Below are 20,504 nucleotides of genomic sequence, written 5' to 3'. Positions count from 1 at the left end.
GAACCTTTATTTTTAAGAGTGAGAGCGAATGGGGGTTGAATCTTTGCAGTCTTTGGTTGTTTTGAATTAAAGCATCTTTCAAATGAATAAATGTAAATGTTGGTACAAATATTTAACTGATAAACGTACGTATTTGAAGTTGTTCTCGCCCTGCTTTGTCCAACCGATGCGGTACAGTTCGACGTCTGGTGCTCCATGCTCCCATGTGGCCCTGAATGTAGTCTGGCCTACCTCAGAAAACCTCAAGTTCTTGGGTGCAGGAACCACACCTGAATGTCAACAAAGAAAGAATGTGGCATACAGAAACTGGTCTGAACAGGGTGACTGTAGACCATGTGAACTGACAAATTGGAGCAAGCGAATGTATTCCTGTGTTAAAGGAAAAGGTTTGTTTGTCAGCAGTCTTGCAGATCAGCTGGGACTGATAAAGGATTTTACCCCGTGGGACTGATAAAGTAAAGCCTTGAACACATACACGTGGCTTGGGTAAGGGTGGCGTCACACATGGCACTCATTATCCAGACAGACAGCTTGAAAGACCTGCTGAAATTGCAGGTCTTGTAGCCAGTAAGTCGCATAGTTCAACACCAACATAGGAAACAAACCCCAGCAGCCGTGAAGTAATTGCTGCTGCCAAACCAACATCATCTGTCATTTGGTGTCATCTTGAAAATCAGTGAGGATTATAAGCTCACCAGTTATTTCGCTGTCAAGCATGGGATTTCCTGGACCCTCATCAAAGACGGGAGTGACGGCAACATCATACTCCGTCTGAGAGCGGAGGCTGGTGAGAACCAGAGTGGTGATGTCACCGTTGACCTCAACCTGTCAAACACCAATGTCAACATTAACATTAACACATATCAAGGGAAAAGGAATAACAGATGCTTCTGACAGGCCGACTTGCCTCGACTCCATTCATTACACAAGGATAGAAATCTGTGTTGCTGCAACAGAGTGAAAACTGTGTGTTTCTTTTCTTTTTTTGACAGAACTTTTAAAACAAAGGCACTACCAAACTTGATTTTTTGAAGACAATGCTTGCCTGTGCAAAACTCAGTGTCATTACTCAAAAATGCTCTGGATGTTGCTATGTGGTTTCTAAGGTTTTCTTAGTGGATTCTTAGCTGTCTTGTTCTTAGTGGTCACTTATTGACTCACGTCTCTGATATGCTGTGCCTGATTACATGAAAACCCTTAAGTGATCTTAGTATCCTGAATCCTTAAATTACATTTGTCCCAAATCTTTGTTAATATATTCATTGACTTCACCCTAGTCTGTTGAAAGTTGTCTTGACAAGAAACAAAATATATCATACTGTACTTTTAATATTTGTAATACCTTATTTAGATGATTAACAATGTGCCTTGGTTCTTCCTCACCCTCAATTAACAGTTCAGCAAATGACTTATTTTGGTCATTTAATTTGTTTTTAGGGTGAAATTGTTACTAAGGACTTTGTTGCAATGCATACAGTAACAGAAGTTAAAGGAACACCTAAGCAGTTAAAGGGATATACTTAAGAAACCTTTAGTGGACCCTTTAGGATCTAAGAGTTTGCTTAACCTTTTAACTTAGGGCTTTTCTTAACCTAAGGGCTCGAGATATCCCTCCTTTTTACCCTTGTTATTTTTTATTACACTCCAGGCAAAAATCATGATCAAAGTCTGACCACTTGGTAAAGTAACAACACATCTTTCCAAAACAAGACACGTAATTTGATGAATCATACTCGTCATACTTAAACCCCAAGTATAATAAACAGCAATAGCGATGTTTTGCCTTGTATGGATCCAAAGATGGATTCAGAGTTCGGCTCAGTGAATCAGGTCATCTTAACCTCATTCCAGAGTATGTCCAAGAAGAGATAAACAACAGTCTGCATCCAATCAACAAGTTTGCTTGGACGTGACCTTTCGGAACTCCTCAAATAGTTCCACTGGTTCATCTCAGTAGATCTTCAAAGATAAAAGACTCCTTTTGGAAAAAAAATGGCAGTACTTTGGAAATATCCATAAAAGCATCGCTGCAGAGAGACGGGGGGCATGGGGAAAGCCAAGTACCTGCAATCTAACCAGGGTCGGTTCATGATTACCTCACAGTGAGCTAAATATGGGGTCTTGGTCCTAGCAAATGAACTCTTTGTGAGCAAAACTTTCTTTACAATAACCTCTGACCAAAAGCTAAAGTTTCTCTATACTAATCTTCTGCTCGAGTCTTCTTTTATCTCACATTCCTTACAAATAGCTCAGGCTATTTCTCAACTTTAAACTATCCATCATAGAAAGATATTTAAACTGACAGTCCATTAAACTGCAATTAAAATTCTTTGACACATTTAGATGGTAAGAAAATGCTTTTGAAAAAAAAATCTCTTCTGCTCACCAAGGTTGTATTTCTTGGATCAAAAATAGAATAAAAACAGTCACATTGTGAAATATATTTTTACTAAAATAACTGTTTTCTAATTGAATATATTGTAAAATTTAATTTATTTCTGTGATCAAAGCTGAATTTTCAGCATCATTACTCCAGTCTTCAGTGTCACATGATCCTTCAGAAATCATTCTAATATGCTGTTTTGCTGATCAAGAAAAAATTATTAATATCAATACTGAAAAAAGTTATGCTGCTTAATATTTTTGTGAAAACCATAATAATTTTTTCAGGATTCTTTGATAAATTGAGAAGAACAGAACTGAAAATAATAGGATTTATTTTAAATAGATTTTGTAACATCATAAATGTCTTTGCTTTCACTTTTGATCACTTTAATGCATTCTTAGTGAATAAAAAAAGTATTGATTTCTTTCAAAAAACTTGACAAGTAATGTATGTTCAAGATCTGTTATTTATTTTTTTATTAACTAGAATCGGTTTTAAAAAATCTATAAATGATTTATGGGACATTTTAGAGATTTGGAATTTGGTGAGTTTTGATTACTTAATTTTGATGATCCCTGCTGTGTAAATAACACATTTTGATCACCTCTTTCAGCTCTCCACCCTCTGGCTTGTAGGTGATGATGTACTTCCTGACATTCCCAGGAGCTGCATCCCAGATGAGACGCATAGAGCTGTGAGTCACTTCCGATATTTTCAGCTTACCCGATGGAGGCAGAGGCACTAGGAGAGAAATAGATGCATTTGATTTATAAAAACATATACTATGTATTAAAAATAACAGAATGAAACCATCAGAAAATAAAGAGGAGACTAGCGTACAAGTGACTCCTCTGTCGATGAGTGGTTCGCTGGCCGCCTCCCCGTGTAGGGCGAACAGGGAGATCGAATACGCCGTGTTTGGAAGCAGCTGCAATAGCTGGACATCATTCACATCTGCAGCAACTCGCACCTGCGGAAGGGAGGGATGTTAAAAGGATGGACATTAGAGAAGCAATGGCCCAGCGAGACAAGACTTGTTATGAGGAACACAATAAAAACACACTCCCGGTTGTTAAGGTATGTCTCCTCCAGACTATATCAGATCAGCCTGATCTCCTGGGATGATGGTTGTGACTCCCAACCCCCCCCCCAAAAAACTTGTTTTTGCCAAAAGCTTGTGTGTTGGGTGAGTCTACATTTTGTAGACCCCCTAAAGGAAGATTGTATTGCTTAGAGGTCACTCTTTCACTGCTCAGTAGACCAAAAGGAGTTTTAAGGCTAATTTAATAATCAACTTAGTCTCACATCTCCAAAAATACTTAGGTGAAATGAAAAATAGTTGACATACAGTACAAGAAGAGTAAAGATCTACAATGGATGTGAATAGCAGATCAGATCATTTGGTTATAAAGGAATCCGGTGAGGAATGATTGATTGATACTGATTGCAGACTTCAGCATTTATCTTTGCAGCTCTGAGCAAAGTTTAAGATCTTTTCTGAAACCCCAGAGGAGTTTCCTTTATTACCTATTGGAAAAAAATCCTCAGTGAATATCCTGTTAGTTGACTAAATTTTACTTTAGTTTAATTATATTTTAATAAAATGAGAAGGTTAGTTACACTTTAATTAAATAAAAAAATTACATTCAAATTAGAACAATCAAAAAATATAAATGTACATAAAGATGTTTAAAAAAATATAAAAAAAACTTAAATGAAAATTAGAAATGTTTCTTTGTAAAATACTAATAAAAAAGTACATAAATTTACTTAAATTTAAATAAAAGCTAATCATTCAAAATAATAATATATACTGTACTGTAATATACAATGTACTATAAAATAAATAACACTATTTAAATACTTCTAAATAATACTAAATTAATGCTGTTTGTCACATTGTGGAATTAAAATGGAAAAGAATATTTCACATTAAACTCATTTGTGATTTTCTTTCCTATAGGCCTGTACAGCATTGTAAAACAGTTGCTCCTTACCTACACCATTTGGCTATGCTAAGGAAGCTGCTGGCAGAAGTGGGTTTACTTTGCCTTGAGGTTTAAAAAAAGCAGAGGTGGAAATTTTGAGAGATCGTCTGGAGGGTGTTCTGGAAGGCGTCAGTGCGACAGGCTCTCACCTCCATCCTTCCAGAGGGCACGCTGGCGTTGATGGAGTTGTAGTTCAGCAAGTACCCACTGGCTCCACTCACTAACTCCCATCTGACCCGCATGGACGTCATGGCCTCGTCGTACACAGACATGAAGGTGACAGCAGGTAGGGGCACTGTGGAAATCCAAAAGAAGGAAATTGATTTGATCTAAAATACAGCTTTATAAAAACAAAAAAGAATAATTAAACGTTGTGATTTCTCATCAGCATTCACACTTTGGTCAAACATGAGCATTAAATGACCATAAAGCTAAAACCACAGTAACCACGGCAGATTATTGCATCCAAGTGGCTCATGACAAAACGATAAGGCTCTCTTTACGATGGGATAAGGCCTTGTAATGTTGATCATAAACATTACAGTGAGAAATATAAAAAAGACTTAAGCAAACTATGAAGTAGCCAAATAGCCAATTAAGATGTTCTGTTTACTTTAAATCTGTAAAAATGATTCAAGTTTACTTTGTCCGTCTATAAGACCAAAACTAAGCAGTTGACGAGGGACCACTTCACAGATTTTACAGCTGTTTCGTATTTGCGATGTGGAAACCAGCATTAAAACTGTATGTTATAGGAGCTGCAGTATATTTCTTCGATGTTTTATATTGGCTCTGCTCCAAACAATACATAGCTGCCTACCTAGACACATTTTTTTTGACATCATTAGCAAGCTCCCAACACACAGGCTATTCCAGACTTACAGGATGTCTTGTTTAGGCCAAATTCGCTGCATTTTTCTTTTGTGGAAAAGGCATTGTGACAAGCTTGGACATTCAAAAGTTGGTGGAAAATGCAGGCAGTTTCAATTATAAATAAAACAATATTTACTTGAGGAAATTAAAGTGGTGTTTGCTAGGGTGTTCTGAATGGTTACTATATGGTATAAAATTCCATTTTCGGTTAGAATGTAGCTAATAAGGTTTTGAAATATAGCCAAGTGGGCAAGGAAGCAGCTCCAGTTTCCAGTGGTTGAGGTAAAGATATGTTCAGAGACTGAACAGTAGGAGGATGAGTGCGAAAAAACAACAGGAAAGATTAACTTACATGTGGTTTCGGTTCCTTTCAAAGGCTCGCTGCTCTCCTCACCGATCACTCCATAGACCCTGACAATATACTCGGTCATGGGGTTCAAGTTGACCAGGACAAGTGTGTTTTCTTCGCCATCAACGAACATCTGTAAAACATCATCAGGGAGAGGTGATTGTCTGCTGAGAGAGGTATTACACAAGATAGAGGGGTGAAACGTGGCCATCTGAAATCATCTCTCTGAAGTTGCAGGTTCTAAGAGGTCGGAATTCAGCGTGGGAACACGCAGGGCATGTTGAGAGATTTATGGGATCTAGTTCAGCCCATACTGATACATGATACTTTTAGGTCTTATAGACACAGCGTATACATTAAAATAAAATATGACAAGCTGCATAGCTTTGAATGAACGTAATATGAAAGCTGTCCTGTCCTATAGAAGTTATTAAGGTTACACGAGAGGTATGTAGAGATGTGGAAATTAAATGTCAAATGTTACTCTTCATCAAACTTGACTTTTATGGCGACCATGCAATGGGCACAATAATAAATAAATGATATCCACATATAAATTTTGTTCCAAACGTTAGTGAGCTGTCTACATAGACAGCATTTTAAGACATCATAGATGTACTCCCGGCGCAAAATTAAAATAGAAGATTTCTAAGGCAACTTGTTTTGGCCAATTTTGAAGGCAGCATTGTAAAGTAGAAATCCCAGAATGCGTTGCAACAAGAAAAAACAAACATAAAAAAACACATGCCAAACAAATTAAGTGAAATGCAGATTATACTTAAATATTTAATTCAATACTGAAAACTTGATAAAAAAAAAATACAACTTTTTTTAAATATTTTATAAAACTGCTATATATAGCTTTTAATATTATTGTGTCATTAACTTAGCAACATGCTAATGTTAAACTTTACCAGAATCAATGTGAGCCAGCTACAGTCACTAAACAATCAATGCCTTGTTATTTCTTCATAACAAGCCTCAAAGTTGCTTTTTTCAAAACCTTCACCCTCTCTGCTCCTCTCTGTTGGAATGAGCTTGCAACCTCCGCCCAAACTTTCAAGAAGCAGCTGAAGACACAGCCAAATATTTGCTGCCTATTTAGAGTGATCCAAATAAGAGATTTTTGACATTCTCTGATGGTTCGGAGATTGCTTTATGAGGCAGCTCCTTATGCAGGCAGCAGGAACCAGAAGGCAGTTAAAGTATAAAGTTTGTAAGTTAGTCTGTAAGTTAATAAATGAGACTGTGTGAAGACTGTGAAGTGTGCATGCATTACGATTCGAACACGAGCCGGATATATGCGTTTTTAATGCTCACCACTTCAGTCTTTCCTCCAGCAGCAGGGACATACTCAATACGAAACTTCTCCACTGGCTCGTCGGGTGGCATCCAGGTAGCACGGAAGGAGTAGTGCGTGACCTCAGAAGTCACCAGGTCAGTGGGTGTCCCTGGGCCGCTGGCTGGTTCATAGAAAGCAATGGGAAAATATGAGCAGTGGTGTCAAATGGCTTTCAAACCAGTTTACAGTTAGACTGTAAATCTTCCTCAGGCCTATTAGCTTCTTGCAAAAGGTTAAATGGGTTATATATCACAAGTCTCATGGTTCTGTAAATCACTGCTATCCCCCAAGGAGGATCGGAGTGCAACCTACAGTTTTTCCTCACAGTCTTTTCAGCAAGATTATTAGTAAAAAAACAAAGAACCGTCTGGGAAAACACGAGTGCAAATCAAAAATGGATGGCAAGAGTTCAAGCAGTTCAGCTGAGCCAAACTTTGGGAGCTCCGGGAGTTCTTGTTTTTTTTACTCTAGTCTGTAGAACAGATCCAGGACAGATTTGTTTAGATTCATAGAACGTTTTGCATTCAAAACATACACTAGTCAAGTGCGTGACTGTACCTGGGCCTTTAACACTATTACAGAGGTTGACAGTGAGGTCGTCCACGATGTCCAACAAGAAGGAGAAGTCGTTGACATTGTACATGTGGATTTCATCAGGGTCGGAGGCAATGGATCGTAACTCATTTTCATCAGCATTTTTCACGCCTAGGAGCCAAGAGGAGATCATTATTGAAAGATCTCAATTAGTTCAGCTGGATCAACAAGACGTAGATTAAGCTGTAGACTTGCCAAATGAAATGTTGTGAGATATTTGGATACAGGAGAGCTCTGGGTCGAGTGTCTCTTATTAGCATGCAGACTTTCATTTTCCATTGAGACTGAACTGACAGAATGCCAACAATGTCAAGAAGAAATTAACTTACCAATGGCATAGAGCTCAATGCCCGAGTCACGCAGTCTCTGAGAATTCACTACAATCTCATCTTGAGATTTGCCGTCGGTGATAAGGACACCAATTTTACGAGAATCGGGTCTCATACCCACATTTGGTTTGAAGTTGTTCTGGAGAATGTAGTTCAAGGCCATACCTTTGGAAACACAAGAAGCAGGTTGGTTTCATCTGACGGCATCTACAGTCACAATTTTTCAATAGTTTTAATGTGGATTGAGCTTCATATGATTCCTATAATCCATGAATCGAATCAAGCATGATTTGCTTGTTTAAACTCTATGATTGGTGTAGATTTCTCTGCAGAATCATGGGTAATGTAGTTTTTCACCAGGAATTCCGCTGTTAAACATGATTATTTAACAAATAAGTTAAAATTATGCAGGCTTAAAGCTTCAACACCATCATTTTGCAACCTCATAGTAAGTCTATCTTTAGAGGGTTATAAGCCCTATGGGGCTTTTTACTTCTGTAACCCAACTGTTGCAGGAACTTTCAGTTTTTTCTATAATTTTGAAAATCCATTTGGTACCACTAGTGACATTAATGACACAAATCACCATTAAATGTTGTTTTCAGGAATTCAGATGAACAAATACGAGTGCATCTTCAAGATTGTAAACTATAAAGCATATATTTAATGGATCGGTACCCGTCATTGTGTTTCCGCCTTTGTAGGGTAAGTTGGCCACAGCCTCCTGCAGGGATTCACGGGTGGCGTGAGCATTCAAATGCCACTCGGTTTTGGGATCCCCGCTATACTGAGCCAAACCTGTGAGAGAAGCACACACCATTACGACGAAAGTGAGAAAATGACTGGTAATAACTCAATATGGCGCCCTAGCATAAAGCTCACATCTGGAGTCCAGATGCATGAATATACCTGCAATATATCTGAAAAGATGAAGCAAACAGAAGCACAAGAGACTTGCCGATTTGAACCTTGTCAGGGCCAATGTCAAAGACGCCCACCATGCGACCGATAAAAGACCGGATGGTTTTGAAGTTCAAACGGCCGATACTCCAGGATCCATCAACCAGCAGTACGATATCAGCCTTGGCTGTGGTTACACACTGTTTTTCTGCAAGTAAAACACCAGCGAGAAACAGCAAGAAGAGCTTAGTTGTGATTGTATAATTGTTGATGGTAGGCAGAGTTCAACAGGAGAGCGATGAGAAACAGGGAAGAGACGTGTACACGTGCTCACAGCAAATAAAAAAAGCACATTAACACTGCAATAACTTAAAAGCATCACACATTTAGAGAACACTTTTATTTCTTGTTCATTTCTTAAAGCTACAGACTCTTTCCATTCAATTTCTAGTTTTCTTCTTTGAATCTTCAGTCTTGCATTGCATCCAAATTCCTTTTGGCATCCGGCCCTGGAAGCCATTTTCCTGGAATTGTCACTGCTTCTGTTCTACAGAGAAAAGAAGTAGCCCTTGTATGTATGAAATACGAGCTTCTTCTCTTTTGCGAATTCCACCTCCGTAGCACTTCAGATACCTATTGAATGTGAGAGGAGCCCCAAAACTGAGGATTGAGCATTGGTGATCTCTCTGGACACATCACACATGGTCTGCAAGTGAAAAATAGCTTGTGAAATTGATTTGTTTACAAGCATGCTCATAAAACAACTAGACATAATAAAGAGTGTGGTGGAACCGGTTTCTTGCAGGAAAATCGAGTTAAAATCAGGTGCCAGCAGACTGTAGCTGGTTTTAGCTGGTCCGGGATGGTCATTGATCAATCGGTCGACGGTCTGTATGGCTTGCTGTATACAGCAGAGTTTCAAGTTGTAAACAATCTTGGTCAAACTGATTAGATTTGGTAGACCAGATACTAGAACTAAATAAAAATATAACTATATATATATACAGTACAGGTCAAAAGTTTGGAAACATTACTATTTTTAATGTTTTTGAAAGAAGTTTTTTCCTGCTCATCAAGCCTGCATTTATTTGATCAAAAATACAGAAAAAAAAAATGTAATATTGTGATATATTATTACAATTTAAAATAATTGTTTTTAAATTTAATACACTTTAAATTATCATTTATTTCTGTGATGCAAAGCTGAATTTTTAGGATCATTATCACATGATCCTTTAGAAATCATTCTAATATGATGATTCATTATCAAAGTTGGAAACACAGTTCTGCTGCTTAATATTTTTTCAGAACCTGTGATACTTTATTAGGATACTTTGATGAATAAAAAGTAAAAAAAAAAAAAAAAAAAAAGAAGCTATGTTTTTAAAATATAAATATTTTGTAATAACAATATACACTACTGGTCAGTAATTTGGGGTCAGTAATTTTTTTTTCTTTCTTTTTTTTAAATAAAATCAATAAGGCTGGAGTAATGATGCTGAAAATTCAGCTTTGCATCACAGGAATAAATTATTTTTTTAAAGTATATTCAAATAGAAAACTATTATTTTAAGTTGTAATAATATTTCACAATATTACTGTTTTTTTTCTGTATTTTTGATCAAATAAATGCAGGCTTGATGAGCAGAAGAGACTTCACCCAAAAACATAAAAAAAAACAAATATACAAAAATATATACAAAAACTATATATATATATATATATATATATATATATATATAAAATAATTAAATAAATAAAATGGTAAACAGAAATAAGAAAAAAATTCAATAATAATGGCAGAATAATCTTAACTGATTGACATTACAAAAAAATAAAATAAATTGAAATGTAAGGTAAATTAAATTAAAAAAATGGTTTAAAAATAGAAAAAATATTTTAAAATGTTCAAAAGCCACCATAAGCTGGTATGATCTGTTATACCACTGTTTAATCTGCTCTCCATCGCTGCATGCCAGGGTTTTGTCAAAACATAACACTTTCCTAATCTTGAGCTATTCAGTGGCCTTCTCTCTCATTTCTATGAAATAGTGCATAACTGAAAACAGAGCATTTTTTTCCATGAACTCGTGTCATGGTGCTAAAAAAGAGGGAGGAAAAAACAAGCAAACTCTCATACACAAGATAGTTGCCAGATGAGATGAAAGTACTGATTATGACATGGTGAATGAATTTATTGTGTGAGCCATTAGATATAATAAAAAGTTGCATTATTTTGATGAAATATCTAAAAACATTTTTTTTCTCTCTCGAATGTTTAATTTCTTGATAAATCACATAATAATATAACAAGTATTTAGGAACTATTTGGACTTTAAGGACCCTAGAGTCATCCAGCTTGACCAGATCACTGGTTTGGACTAGTTTGTAGTCAGGTCCTGCTGATACATGTGGAAAACAGTGCCCTAAGGTGAACTTTGCTCTTGTCATTTCGCAACTAAACTCCTGCAGCACATTCCCATCATCCTCCCTGCATCTGCTGCTTAACTCCTCACTGCTGCACGACTAATCTCTGGAAAGTCTTTGACGTTACGACTATACTCAAGTCTTGAAACTGCCTGCCAATAGCTGCCAGAATCAAACTCAAGACACTGGTGCTGGTGAACTGTTCTGCCAAAGATTCTGAGCCCGCAACTTCAAACCATTCGCTTGATCTCGCCACACAAACAATGTCCATTTGTTTACTTCTGTTCAGAATGAGCCTTTTTTTTCTTTTTTTTTCTTTTTACATCTAGCATTGAGAAATACTTCTTAATGATTCAACTCCTATAAAATTCACGTTTCGTTTATAATTTGTGTAAAAGTTTGGCAGTCTATTAAAAAATAAAAAATATATATATACACACACACACACACACACAAAATATATATATATATATACACACACACACACACACACACACACATATATATATATATATATATATATATATATATATATATATATATATATATATATATATATATATATACATATATACACACATATTAATAATATTGAGGATAAGTGAAACAATGAAATATGAAACAATAAAAAATATAAATTATAATTCTATAATATAATTACAAAATCTGATTAATTGTTTCATAATTTGTTATATATTATATTTTTTAGCTTTTTGAGTTTGAGATTAATAATTTTCATCATTAACAGTTTTCATTGTTATGTATTTGTTTTATATATTTAATATTTATGTATTTTATATTTATCATGCACTTATTTATTAAAACATATCATTATATTATTTCTAACAGTTGTACTGCACTATTAAATTTATCTAGACTCCCTTACTCAATTCTGCTTTAATGTTTTTTATTTTGTCCTAACCGTAAAGCTTGAATTGTTTTTTTTTTTTACTTTTAAACTCTTTTATTTCTCAACAGAAAGTGTGTGCTGAGAACATTCATATGTGATGTTACAGCATGCATGATGTGCTGAGACTATACCGGAGAAATCATCAGGATGAGATTCAGGTGCATCAGAGAGGGTGGTCTTCTCCTCCCCTGCCAACGGCATACTTTGACCTCCATCAAACACGCCAAAAACAGCAACGGAGTATTTAGTTCCAGCTCTGTGAATGAAGGACAAAACTGAAACCATATGTGTCACCCGAAAACAAGAAGTACGATTAGCATCTTTATGTGAAGAGAAACGTCTAAAGTTGATGCTAAACATTACCTGAGTTCCTCTAGAACAACTGTGTTGTCATATGGCCCAACTAGATATTCTCCCAGATCAACATCATTTCCGCTGGGATGGAAAGTGACTTTGTACCCTTGTACATCACCGGGAGCGGGATCCCAGGATACACGGAAACTGGTTTTGGTGGGTTCAGAGGTCTTTAGGTTTCTTGGGGCTTTAAATCGTGACACTGCAGGATTAAGCATTTGCTAATTTAATCACTAGATTTGACATTTTCATCACAGTAAATAATGTGACTTGCATGATGCTAAGGCGCTTTGGGTGGTTTTCAGGACATTGCTATTCAACTGTAACTGTGTTTAAGATGCAAAAAAATGATCTTGTTTTTGTTTTGAATTAAGTTTATTTTTCTGAGACTATTGGCAGATATTTATTTTTCTTGCTTTAAGCTCATTTAATTTTGATACATTCTTTTTAGAAAACAACAGAACAACTTAATATCTTCAGTAATTTTGCTTCTTAAGTAAATGTATCTTAATTGAGGAATTTTTAGATAATTGTACTAAAAAAACAAGACAAAGAACATCATTTTTTTCTACTGAAAAAAATGTATCAAAAGGAAATGCTTTTGCTTAAAAGTTTTTGCTTAAAACAAGAAAAAAAATCTTCCAATAGGGTCAGAAAAGCGATCTTGTTTTCCCTTCAAATAAAGTTTATTTTTCTGACCACACTGGCAGATAATTTTTTTTTTTTAAGCATAAACTCACTTAACTAATAATTTTTGTTAGATATCTTAAGTCTTTTCACTTCTCAAATAATTTAATCTTGATTTAAGAACTTATCTGTGAGTCATGGGCTTTGAATTATTGGCCAACGTACGTGTGGTTCCTACTCCTTGCCTTGCTTTTCCTTCTCCTCGTCTGTAAATGGGATGCACTTTAATGTTGTAGGTGGTCAGGGGCTGCAGTTTCCTCAACACGGTGGTGATGACATTAGCAGGGATCTTCATCGTCATCTCTTTACCGCCGACTTCAGGGACGTACGTGAGCCTGTAGTTGACCACGGGGCCTGGAGCGGCTTTCCATGTGACGCGCATGGTGCGTTCGGTTTCATCAGACACCAGTAAAGCCTTGGCAGATGCAGATGCTACAAATGGATAAACACAAGAAAGTTTAACTAAATTTTTACTAGACTTTCCTCAACGGCCTGGATAAATCAAAAACTGACAAGTGAAATGAAGAGAGACAAGCTGGGATGGTTAGAGGTCAACGTGAAACCACAAGCAAGCCAAAGGGAAGCAAACATTTTCCTTCTTCCAAAACTCTCTCAATCCCTACACTGGTGTTATATTTCCACGAGTCTGTACGATTTAAGTTGGGTAGAGAAAACACATCCACGCTTCAGACAGCATCCCAGTCGACATACGGCTCATATTATGGGCTGCTTTGCACACATGTAACCCTTTAAATCTGCTCTTTACCGCAGCAGCGATGTTCACTGCACCCGTGCTGCGATCAGCTCACTTTTTCCACCCGGAGGCAAGTAACTACTGCACAGAAACTTAAAACTCACTGTGCTCGCCAAGATTCGGTGCCAAGTGCAAAACCGTAACTTGAAATAGTCACGCTAACATTAAATAATTTTTCGACTAGCTAAGATTCAAAGGTTTATCATCCTTTTCCATTATTTTCCTTAGATTGATGCACTTTAAATGGCTATGCCTGAGGTACTGGCGTGCATGTCCTGTCACTTCTGTATTACCTTTTTCTTTCCTGGAAGATGTTTGCTAGATTTAAAGATAACCATAATCTTGATCTAACCCAACCCAACCTACCCTCCAGCTTCCTTTAACAAGCCAGTTGCCCCAAATTGTTTCATATTTCATGAGTTTTATACACTATTAAATCTTCCAAACATGATTTTTACAGTCATTACAAGCAATTACTTTGCAACTATAGAGAACAACTACAACAGGTTTATGTACCATCAGTGGTCTCCTCTCCCACAAGTGGTTCTCCGTCGCCTCTGTCATACGATGCGAACACAGACACCTGGTAGCGTGTTTCAGGGGTGAGGTTCTCCAACAGCGTGCTGGTCACATCCCCGGGCAGCATCTTCTCTCCAGACTCCTCGGAGAACAGAGACCTCCATTGAACACGGTACTGCCTCACCCTTCCTGGAGCGGCCGTCCAGGATGCCATGAAGCTGGTGTCTGTTACATCACTGGTTATCAAGTCTCTCGGTGAACCCACTTCTGCAGGCAACACACAAAAACTGACTTAACAAACACAAATTATGGGTAGAAATTGAGAAATGTTATAAACTGGCTGGTGTGGTTAAGTGAAAGCTCAGGAGCAAAGTTGAAAGTTGCATTGGATAAAATGTCTATTTACTCACTCTACACAAAGCAAGAGAAATATTTCACTCCATGCTGTATTTTAGCAGAATCACCCTGGGCCATAATCTGATATATTTCTAGAAGCAGATGCACCATTTCTCTTGATGTCTCTAGTGCCATTGGTGCAGGTGTGTCAGGACTGCAATGAGCACTAATTCATTCAGGTGACACTGAACTTAACAGCTGGTCATAAAGTCTAAAGCCAAAACCCACCACAGAGTCCCAAAAGCATTCTGTCATGCAGATAAACTTCACAAACTCACATTTTTTACATCACATTATAAAATACTTTTACTTAAATGATGTGACAGTGTCTCAGGAAGATGGATGTACCATCAGATATACAGTATGATCTCCAGGCATTTCTAGTGATGTAAAGATAGACTGAAGATTCAGGTTGTTTCTGTATAAATGTCTGTTCAAATACTTTAAATCAATTTGGAATATAGTGAAATTTATTTATATTATATAATAAATAATATAACAACTATATTATATTATAGTTTTTGTTTATATATTTTGATGCTATTATTTTTATATTTTCCATTTTAATTTAAATTTTGTTGTGTTTCTGTCATTTTTATTAGATATAGTTCTTTATGTCTATACAGTTTTTATTCATTTTTATGTAAGTTTTAGTATTTGTTTAGTTTAGTTATTTATCATGTTAAAGTAAATGAAAATTAAAAATGAGGCTTTGGCATAACACAAGGTTATTATAGCTATCTAAAAGTAAAATTAAAATTAAAACCATAAAATTTATATTAAAAAATGCATTACTTGAAATTAAATTTTCATTTAATTTCTTTATTAATTTATTTAATTTATTTCAGTAAATGTTTATTTTATTTCAAGTAACAATTTTTTTTTTTTTTGATGGTTTTAGTTTTAGGTAACTATAATATCCTTGTTTTGGAGCTTGACAGTCCTTGATCACCTTGAAAGTCACACAGGTTTGGAAATGACATGAGGGTCTGTATACAATGTTCATTATTGAGAAAACTAAAAAATAACAATGCCAGTACACATGAGAAATATACAATCACAGCAGGATTCTGAGACTGAGGAGTGAATGCTTGCCAGCCTGCTTTTTTCCAAAACAAGGCAAATCCAAAACCAACATTAAGTACCCCCCTCAGATGTCTGATACCTTCTCAAATCCTCACAATTTTCACAAACTGGTAACAGTGCATCTCGTCGAACCATGCGATTTCTAACATCTTTGTTCAACATGCGACTTTCATATGACTTTCTCTGGAGCCCAACAGCAGGATTTTATTTGACTCTGTCTTTAAAAGATCATTGAAATTCAAATGATCTTTTATATCCATTTAAAGATGCAATTCCATTCAAAAATCCAGCATCCCGTGCTGCTCTGAAATCCAAAGCTGAGACAGACCATACACATGCACTAAATTTTCTGCAGTGTTTTTGAAGTTTAACCTCGTGTCAATCACTGGGAAAGCACAGGTGCTGAGAGAGCTTTCGGTTGTCCCCTTCATCTGTGCTTTACGTTCATCAATGGGTCAAGGGTCAGACAGCTAGGGCAGCTTATACGCATTAGTCAGTTTGACAGATGGCAGACAGGAAGGACAATCCTTCTCTGAGGATACCCAGGTGCTGGAGAACAAAGTCACCTTTTGGCCCATTTGTTTCTAGCTGATTGAGTCTTTATTTTAAATTAACATCTGTTGTATTGCTCAACTGTAAGTCGCTGTGGATAAAAGCGTCTGCTAAATGAATAAATGTAAATGATCTGTATGTAACACTATAGTTTCCTGCTATTTATTCTGTCCCCCTTCAATTGGCCAGGTGCTACTCTAATGAGAATATAACACAAATAAGATCCCTTTGGAAATAATCTAATCTAAAGTACAAGGCAGGTAACGCATTCCACATGTGCACGCCTTCGAGTTTACATTACGATAACTCCTCACGTCTCTTGATTCTTCTTTGTGTATATGCAGATGGAAACCCTTTTGATTCATTTTTCAGTCTTCGGTGAGATGGTGAAACAAAACAGCTGATTTTAGTTTCACGGTTTTCACTCAGTGATGTCACAGACACACATTTTTAGAGCGACGGATTCAGCAGATAAAAGACAAGTCTACAATGGGTTGCAAATCCCTTTACCCTCTGACTTCAAAAATATAACAATTCTTTAGTTCAGTGCAGCTTAAAAACAACGAAAATAACATTTAAGTATGAAATATGGGAACTATTATAGCGCCACATAAAATTTCCCTTTTTTATACTAAATCACTGAATCAAGGTCTTCTCTGTGATTTGCCGGAAATCATACTTTTTGAAGTAATTGAACCTGTTGAAAACTCTCTGCACACAGACAGGTCAATGATTAACTAAGACAGCGTGAATTATCTCAAAATTCTGGGATTGTAGACTTTCTCTGCTCTACAAATGGACACGCTAGGTCATAAACTGGACCAGAGCCCGGTCAACATGCACCTGCATCAGATTGGGGACAGATCGGAAATCTTTCGTGCTCCTCTTTATGCATATCCTCTTGAGGATGCAAAGGAAGGAACAGAGATGTCTGACTGCTCTACTCTTTGCTCTAGAGCTGCATATTTCCTGCATTACATAACTATCTGCTTTAAAGAGCTTCATTTAGTCCATCTCCCGCTGACCAAATCTCAATGGATGGATGGAGGAACTGAAATTACCATTTCACAATCTTCAATGTCAGTCAGAACAGGACTTCTGAATGCTACACAAACCACTACATGGTCCACAGAGGAGAACAACCCAGGCCCAAATCTCTAGCCTACCAGAAACAAACACAGCTATTCTCATTTAGGGAATCATTTGTCCAAATATTACTCACCCTCATGTTCTTCCAAACTCGTATATCTCACCACAAAAGACAAAAAGCACCACTTAGGCAATATATCCCAAGTCTTCGGAAGCTTATCTGTTTCTGTAACATGGCCTTTCTGCTCATCTGAGATATTTATGACCATCAGCTGGGTAATGGCAGTGAATGCAAAAACAAATGGGCAAAGATACCAAGAAAAAGTGTTAATCATTTAATTTGAGCCATACCAGGTCCACATGACTGAAACAGATTAAGAGTTATAGCTCCAGAACACATTTTTGGTCACTATACGTCTTCATTTAGAAGTACTCCTGACATCCCAGAGTACTTCTTTTATGCTCAATGATGACAGAATTTAGATTTTTGGGTAAACTATCTCCTTAACAGGTTTTCCATCACTTAACTCCTTCTGGGCTCTGATCTTTGGCCCTCATATCTGACACTGAAGGTTGAGTGACATAAGATGACTGGAATTCAGTGATTTTAGAACATGGGCAAGCTTTTGTCTTACTCTTTTAATTTTCAGATACTGTAGCCATGTTGCTATAATTTAAGATTTTAACCTCTGAATCCCCAGAAGACCTTAGAGCTGTTTATCTGGGCTGAATGAAAGAAAGCGCAGTCGACTCTGTTTAACCTATTTGTTTATCCTTTCTGACAGGAGTTGAGGATGTTAAGAATGCCCCTAGTCTTTCCAAGGCTGCACTTTCTAAACTGATCCAAAAAAATGTACTCAAATCTTGCACTGCAATGCACTCACCAGTTCAATGGGTATGTCTGGGATTTATCCTCTGGTACTCCGAAGACTTAGTGCTAATGCCATTTTGCACATGCATTTATCCAAAGTAGCATAGAGAAGCATGGGGTTAAAGAAATAGTAACTGGAAATTTGCTGGTTAGATCCCAACATATGTTATCATTTACTAATGATCAACAATGAAAATAAATGGGGACTGGCAAAAATAAAAGTAGTCCACATGATCTTTGCTATATTCTTAGCTGTCTTACAGTATATTAGCTATGGTTTCAGAAGACTTTTTGTTCTGGCTTATGGCTCTCTCCTTTGTTGGGATTGAACCAGCAACCTTCCTGTTACAAGACCTGAGCTTTCACCATTGCACCACACTACCCCTAAAATGGGTTATGTCCTCAAGATTACATTGCACATATTGTGTGTTTCTTAGAGGAATGTTATTTTAGTGCATGCCCATACCTTCTAGTGTGGTTCCGGTGCCCTGCAGTGGCTCTCCTAACCCAGAGGAGTAGCGTGCCCTCACAGCCAGCTGGTATTCTGTGCCTGGCTGGAGATTCTTTAGCAAGGTCGCTGTGGTGTCCCCCTTAACTGACACTTCCTTCATCTCACCACCTTCTGTTGGCTGGTAGAACACGCGATACTGAGCGACTCTTCCTGGCGCAGCAGCCCAGGACAGCTGCATGGACGACACTGTCTCGTCAGAAACACGCAAGTCTCTTGGTGAGCCACGTTCTATCAGATGAAAGAAGAGAAAGCAGTTAGAAACAAAGTTACCCCAATGGTCCCTCCCTCAATGTAACTCTAACGTTGCTTTTCAGTTGTTTTATCATCCACCAGGTGAAAAGTCACAAGTCTGATCACTAAACACTTCCGAAAATTTTTTAAGGAATTATGTCCTTACTAAGAAACTGATGAAATAGGAGTTAGAAAACTAATCTGTTGACTGGAACAGAGACAATGCAGAGATAAAACTCCAGTTTAACACAGGCGTCAAAAGTCATGGACCTGGGATTTATCTTTTGCAGATTACAACTGTGGACAGACTGCAGCTGCATCGCTGTAGGCAGCTATTAAGACGCAGCTGGCTCATGCTTGGACACTAACTACTCTCAGACTTGATAAAGAACCCAGAGGTTCTGCCTAACCAAACAAATATTTTTTTGCCAACTCAATGAAAAAAATTTTGGGAAAGGTCTCATAGAGTTTTTGTCAAAATCAACTTTGATTTTCCATTCACTTAGGGTGTTTGGCTGCGCAAACCTTTACACCAGGTTTCTGATATTTTTTAAAAATCCTGGAAAATAATCAATGAAAATGCAAGAATGAGTGGGCATCCCTCTTAAACAAATGTAAATCCAGTTGACTGTGACTAGTAATCGAACAATTCAAGAACATTTTACAATGATGTGCATAAATAAAAAGAAATAAATAAATCTGAACTGGTACTTTCTCAATTAAAATTCCAGTAAAAGGAATTCAGACTCATAATATTATGGTATTACGCCTTCAAATGACCAATAACCCTGGCTGGACATAGTATTTAGGAGAGGAAGTCTCTACATTATTCCATTCACCTTCTTTGGTCGTTCCATCAATCTGCATCTGAGGCCCAACGCCTGATGGGTATTCGGCTGCCACAGAGACACGGTAGGTAGTAACTGGGTAAAGTTGTTGCAAAACAATGGTGGTCTCAGGGCCAACTGTTGCAGTTTCTAGCAAGTCGATATCCCCTTGGACCGAGGCATATGGGACATACGTGAGTCTGTACCGCACCACTGAACCAGGAGCTGCCCCCCATGAGACACGGAAACTGCTGGTGGTCTCCTCGGACACCCTCAGGTTGTTCACGGATCCTTGTTCTGCACAAATTGGAAAATAAGAGTCACAAAAAGGTTGCTGTTGCAACTTTTAAAGGAACAGTTTACTCTAAAAGTCACCAGGTACAATGGTCAGTATTTTCCTTAAAAGAAAAAAAACTCAACACTGTGTTGCACAGAGAAAAAAAAATCATAAAGAACAACATCTGGGTAAACCATTCCTTTAAAAGTCCCAAAAGGAACATCGATACTAATGAGCTTAGCTAACTTTTAT

The 20,504-nt window shown here is 37.1% G+C and overlaps 1 protein-coding gene across 7 annotated transcripts in view; it reads right to left on the bottom strand.

The window, feature by feature from the left end:
- The window catches only part of LOC109113089 (collagen alpha-1(XII) chain-like), a 71,394-nt gene that overhangs the window by 41,183 nt on the left and 9,707 nt on the right, over positions 1 to 20,504 (bottom strand). For 6 of the 7 annotated variants that reach the window (XM_042778371.1, XM_042778372.1, XM_042778366.1 and 3 more), the window contains exons 12-28: positions 19,988 to 20,272; positions 18,873 to 19,145; positions 14,410 to 14,679; positions 13,305 to 13,571; positions 12,462 to 12,654; positions 12,230 to 12,354; positions 8,820 to 8,969; positions 8,540 to 8,659; positions 7,862 to 8,026; positions 7,497 to 7,643; positions 6,917 to 7,059; positions 5,600 to 5,729; positions 4,524 to 4,669; positions 3,227 to 3,356; positions 2,991 to 3,127; positions 696 to 825; positions 130 to 269 (exon numbers count right to left, since the gene is read on the bottom strand). In XM_042778371.1, coding sequence (XP_042634305.1) covers positions 130 to 269; positions 696 to 825; positions 2,991 to 3,127; positions 3,227 to 3,356; positions 4,524 to 4,669; positions 5,600 to 5,729; positions 6,917 to 7,059; positions 7,497 to 7,643; positions 7,862 to 8,026; positions 8,540 to 8,659; positions 8,820 to 8,969; positions 12,230 to 12,354; positions 12,462 to 12,654; positions 13,305 to 13,571; positions 14,410 to 14,679; positions 18,873 to 19,145; positions 19,988 to 20,272 — 2,951 coding nt within the window. The remainder of the gene's footprint in view (positions 1 to 129; positions 270 to 695; positions 826 to 2,990; positions 3,128 to 3,226; positions 3,357 to 4,523; positions 4,670 to 5,599; positions 5,730 to 6,916; positions 7,060 to 7,496; positions 7,644 to 7,861; positions 8,027 to 8,539; positions 8,660 to 8,819; positions 8,970 to 12,229; positions 12,355 to 12,461; positions 12,655 to 13,304; positions 13,572 to 14,409; positions 14,680 to 18,872; positions 19,146 to 19,987; positions 20,273 to 20,504) is intronic. The other variant, XM_042778373.1, reaches the window with a different exon arrangement.

The sequence above is a fragment of the Cyprinus carpio genome, chromosome A20 (genome assembly GCF_018340385.1).
Source record: "Cyprinus carpio isolate SPL01 chromosome A20, ASM1834038v1, whole genome shotgun sequence".
In the NCBI taxonomy this organism is placed as follows: Eukaryota; Metazoa; Chordata; class Actinopteri; order Cypriniformes; family Cyprinidae; genus Cyprinus; species Cyprinus carpio.
This window is presented reverse-complemented; position numbering and strand designations above follow the sequence as displayed.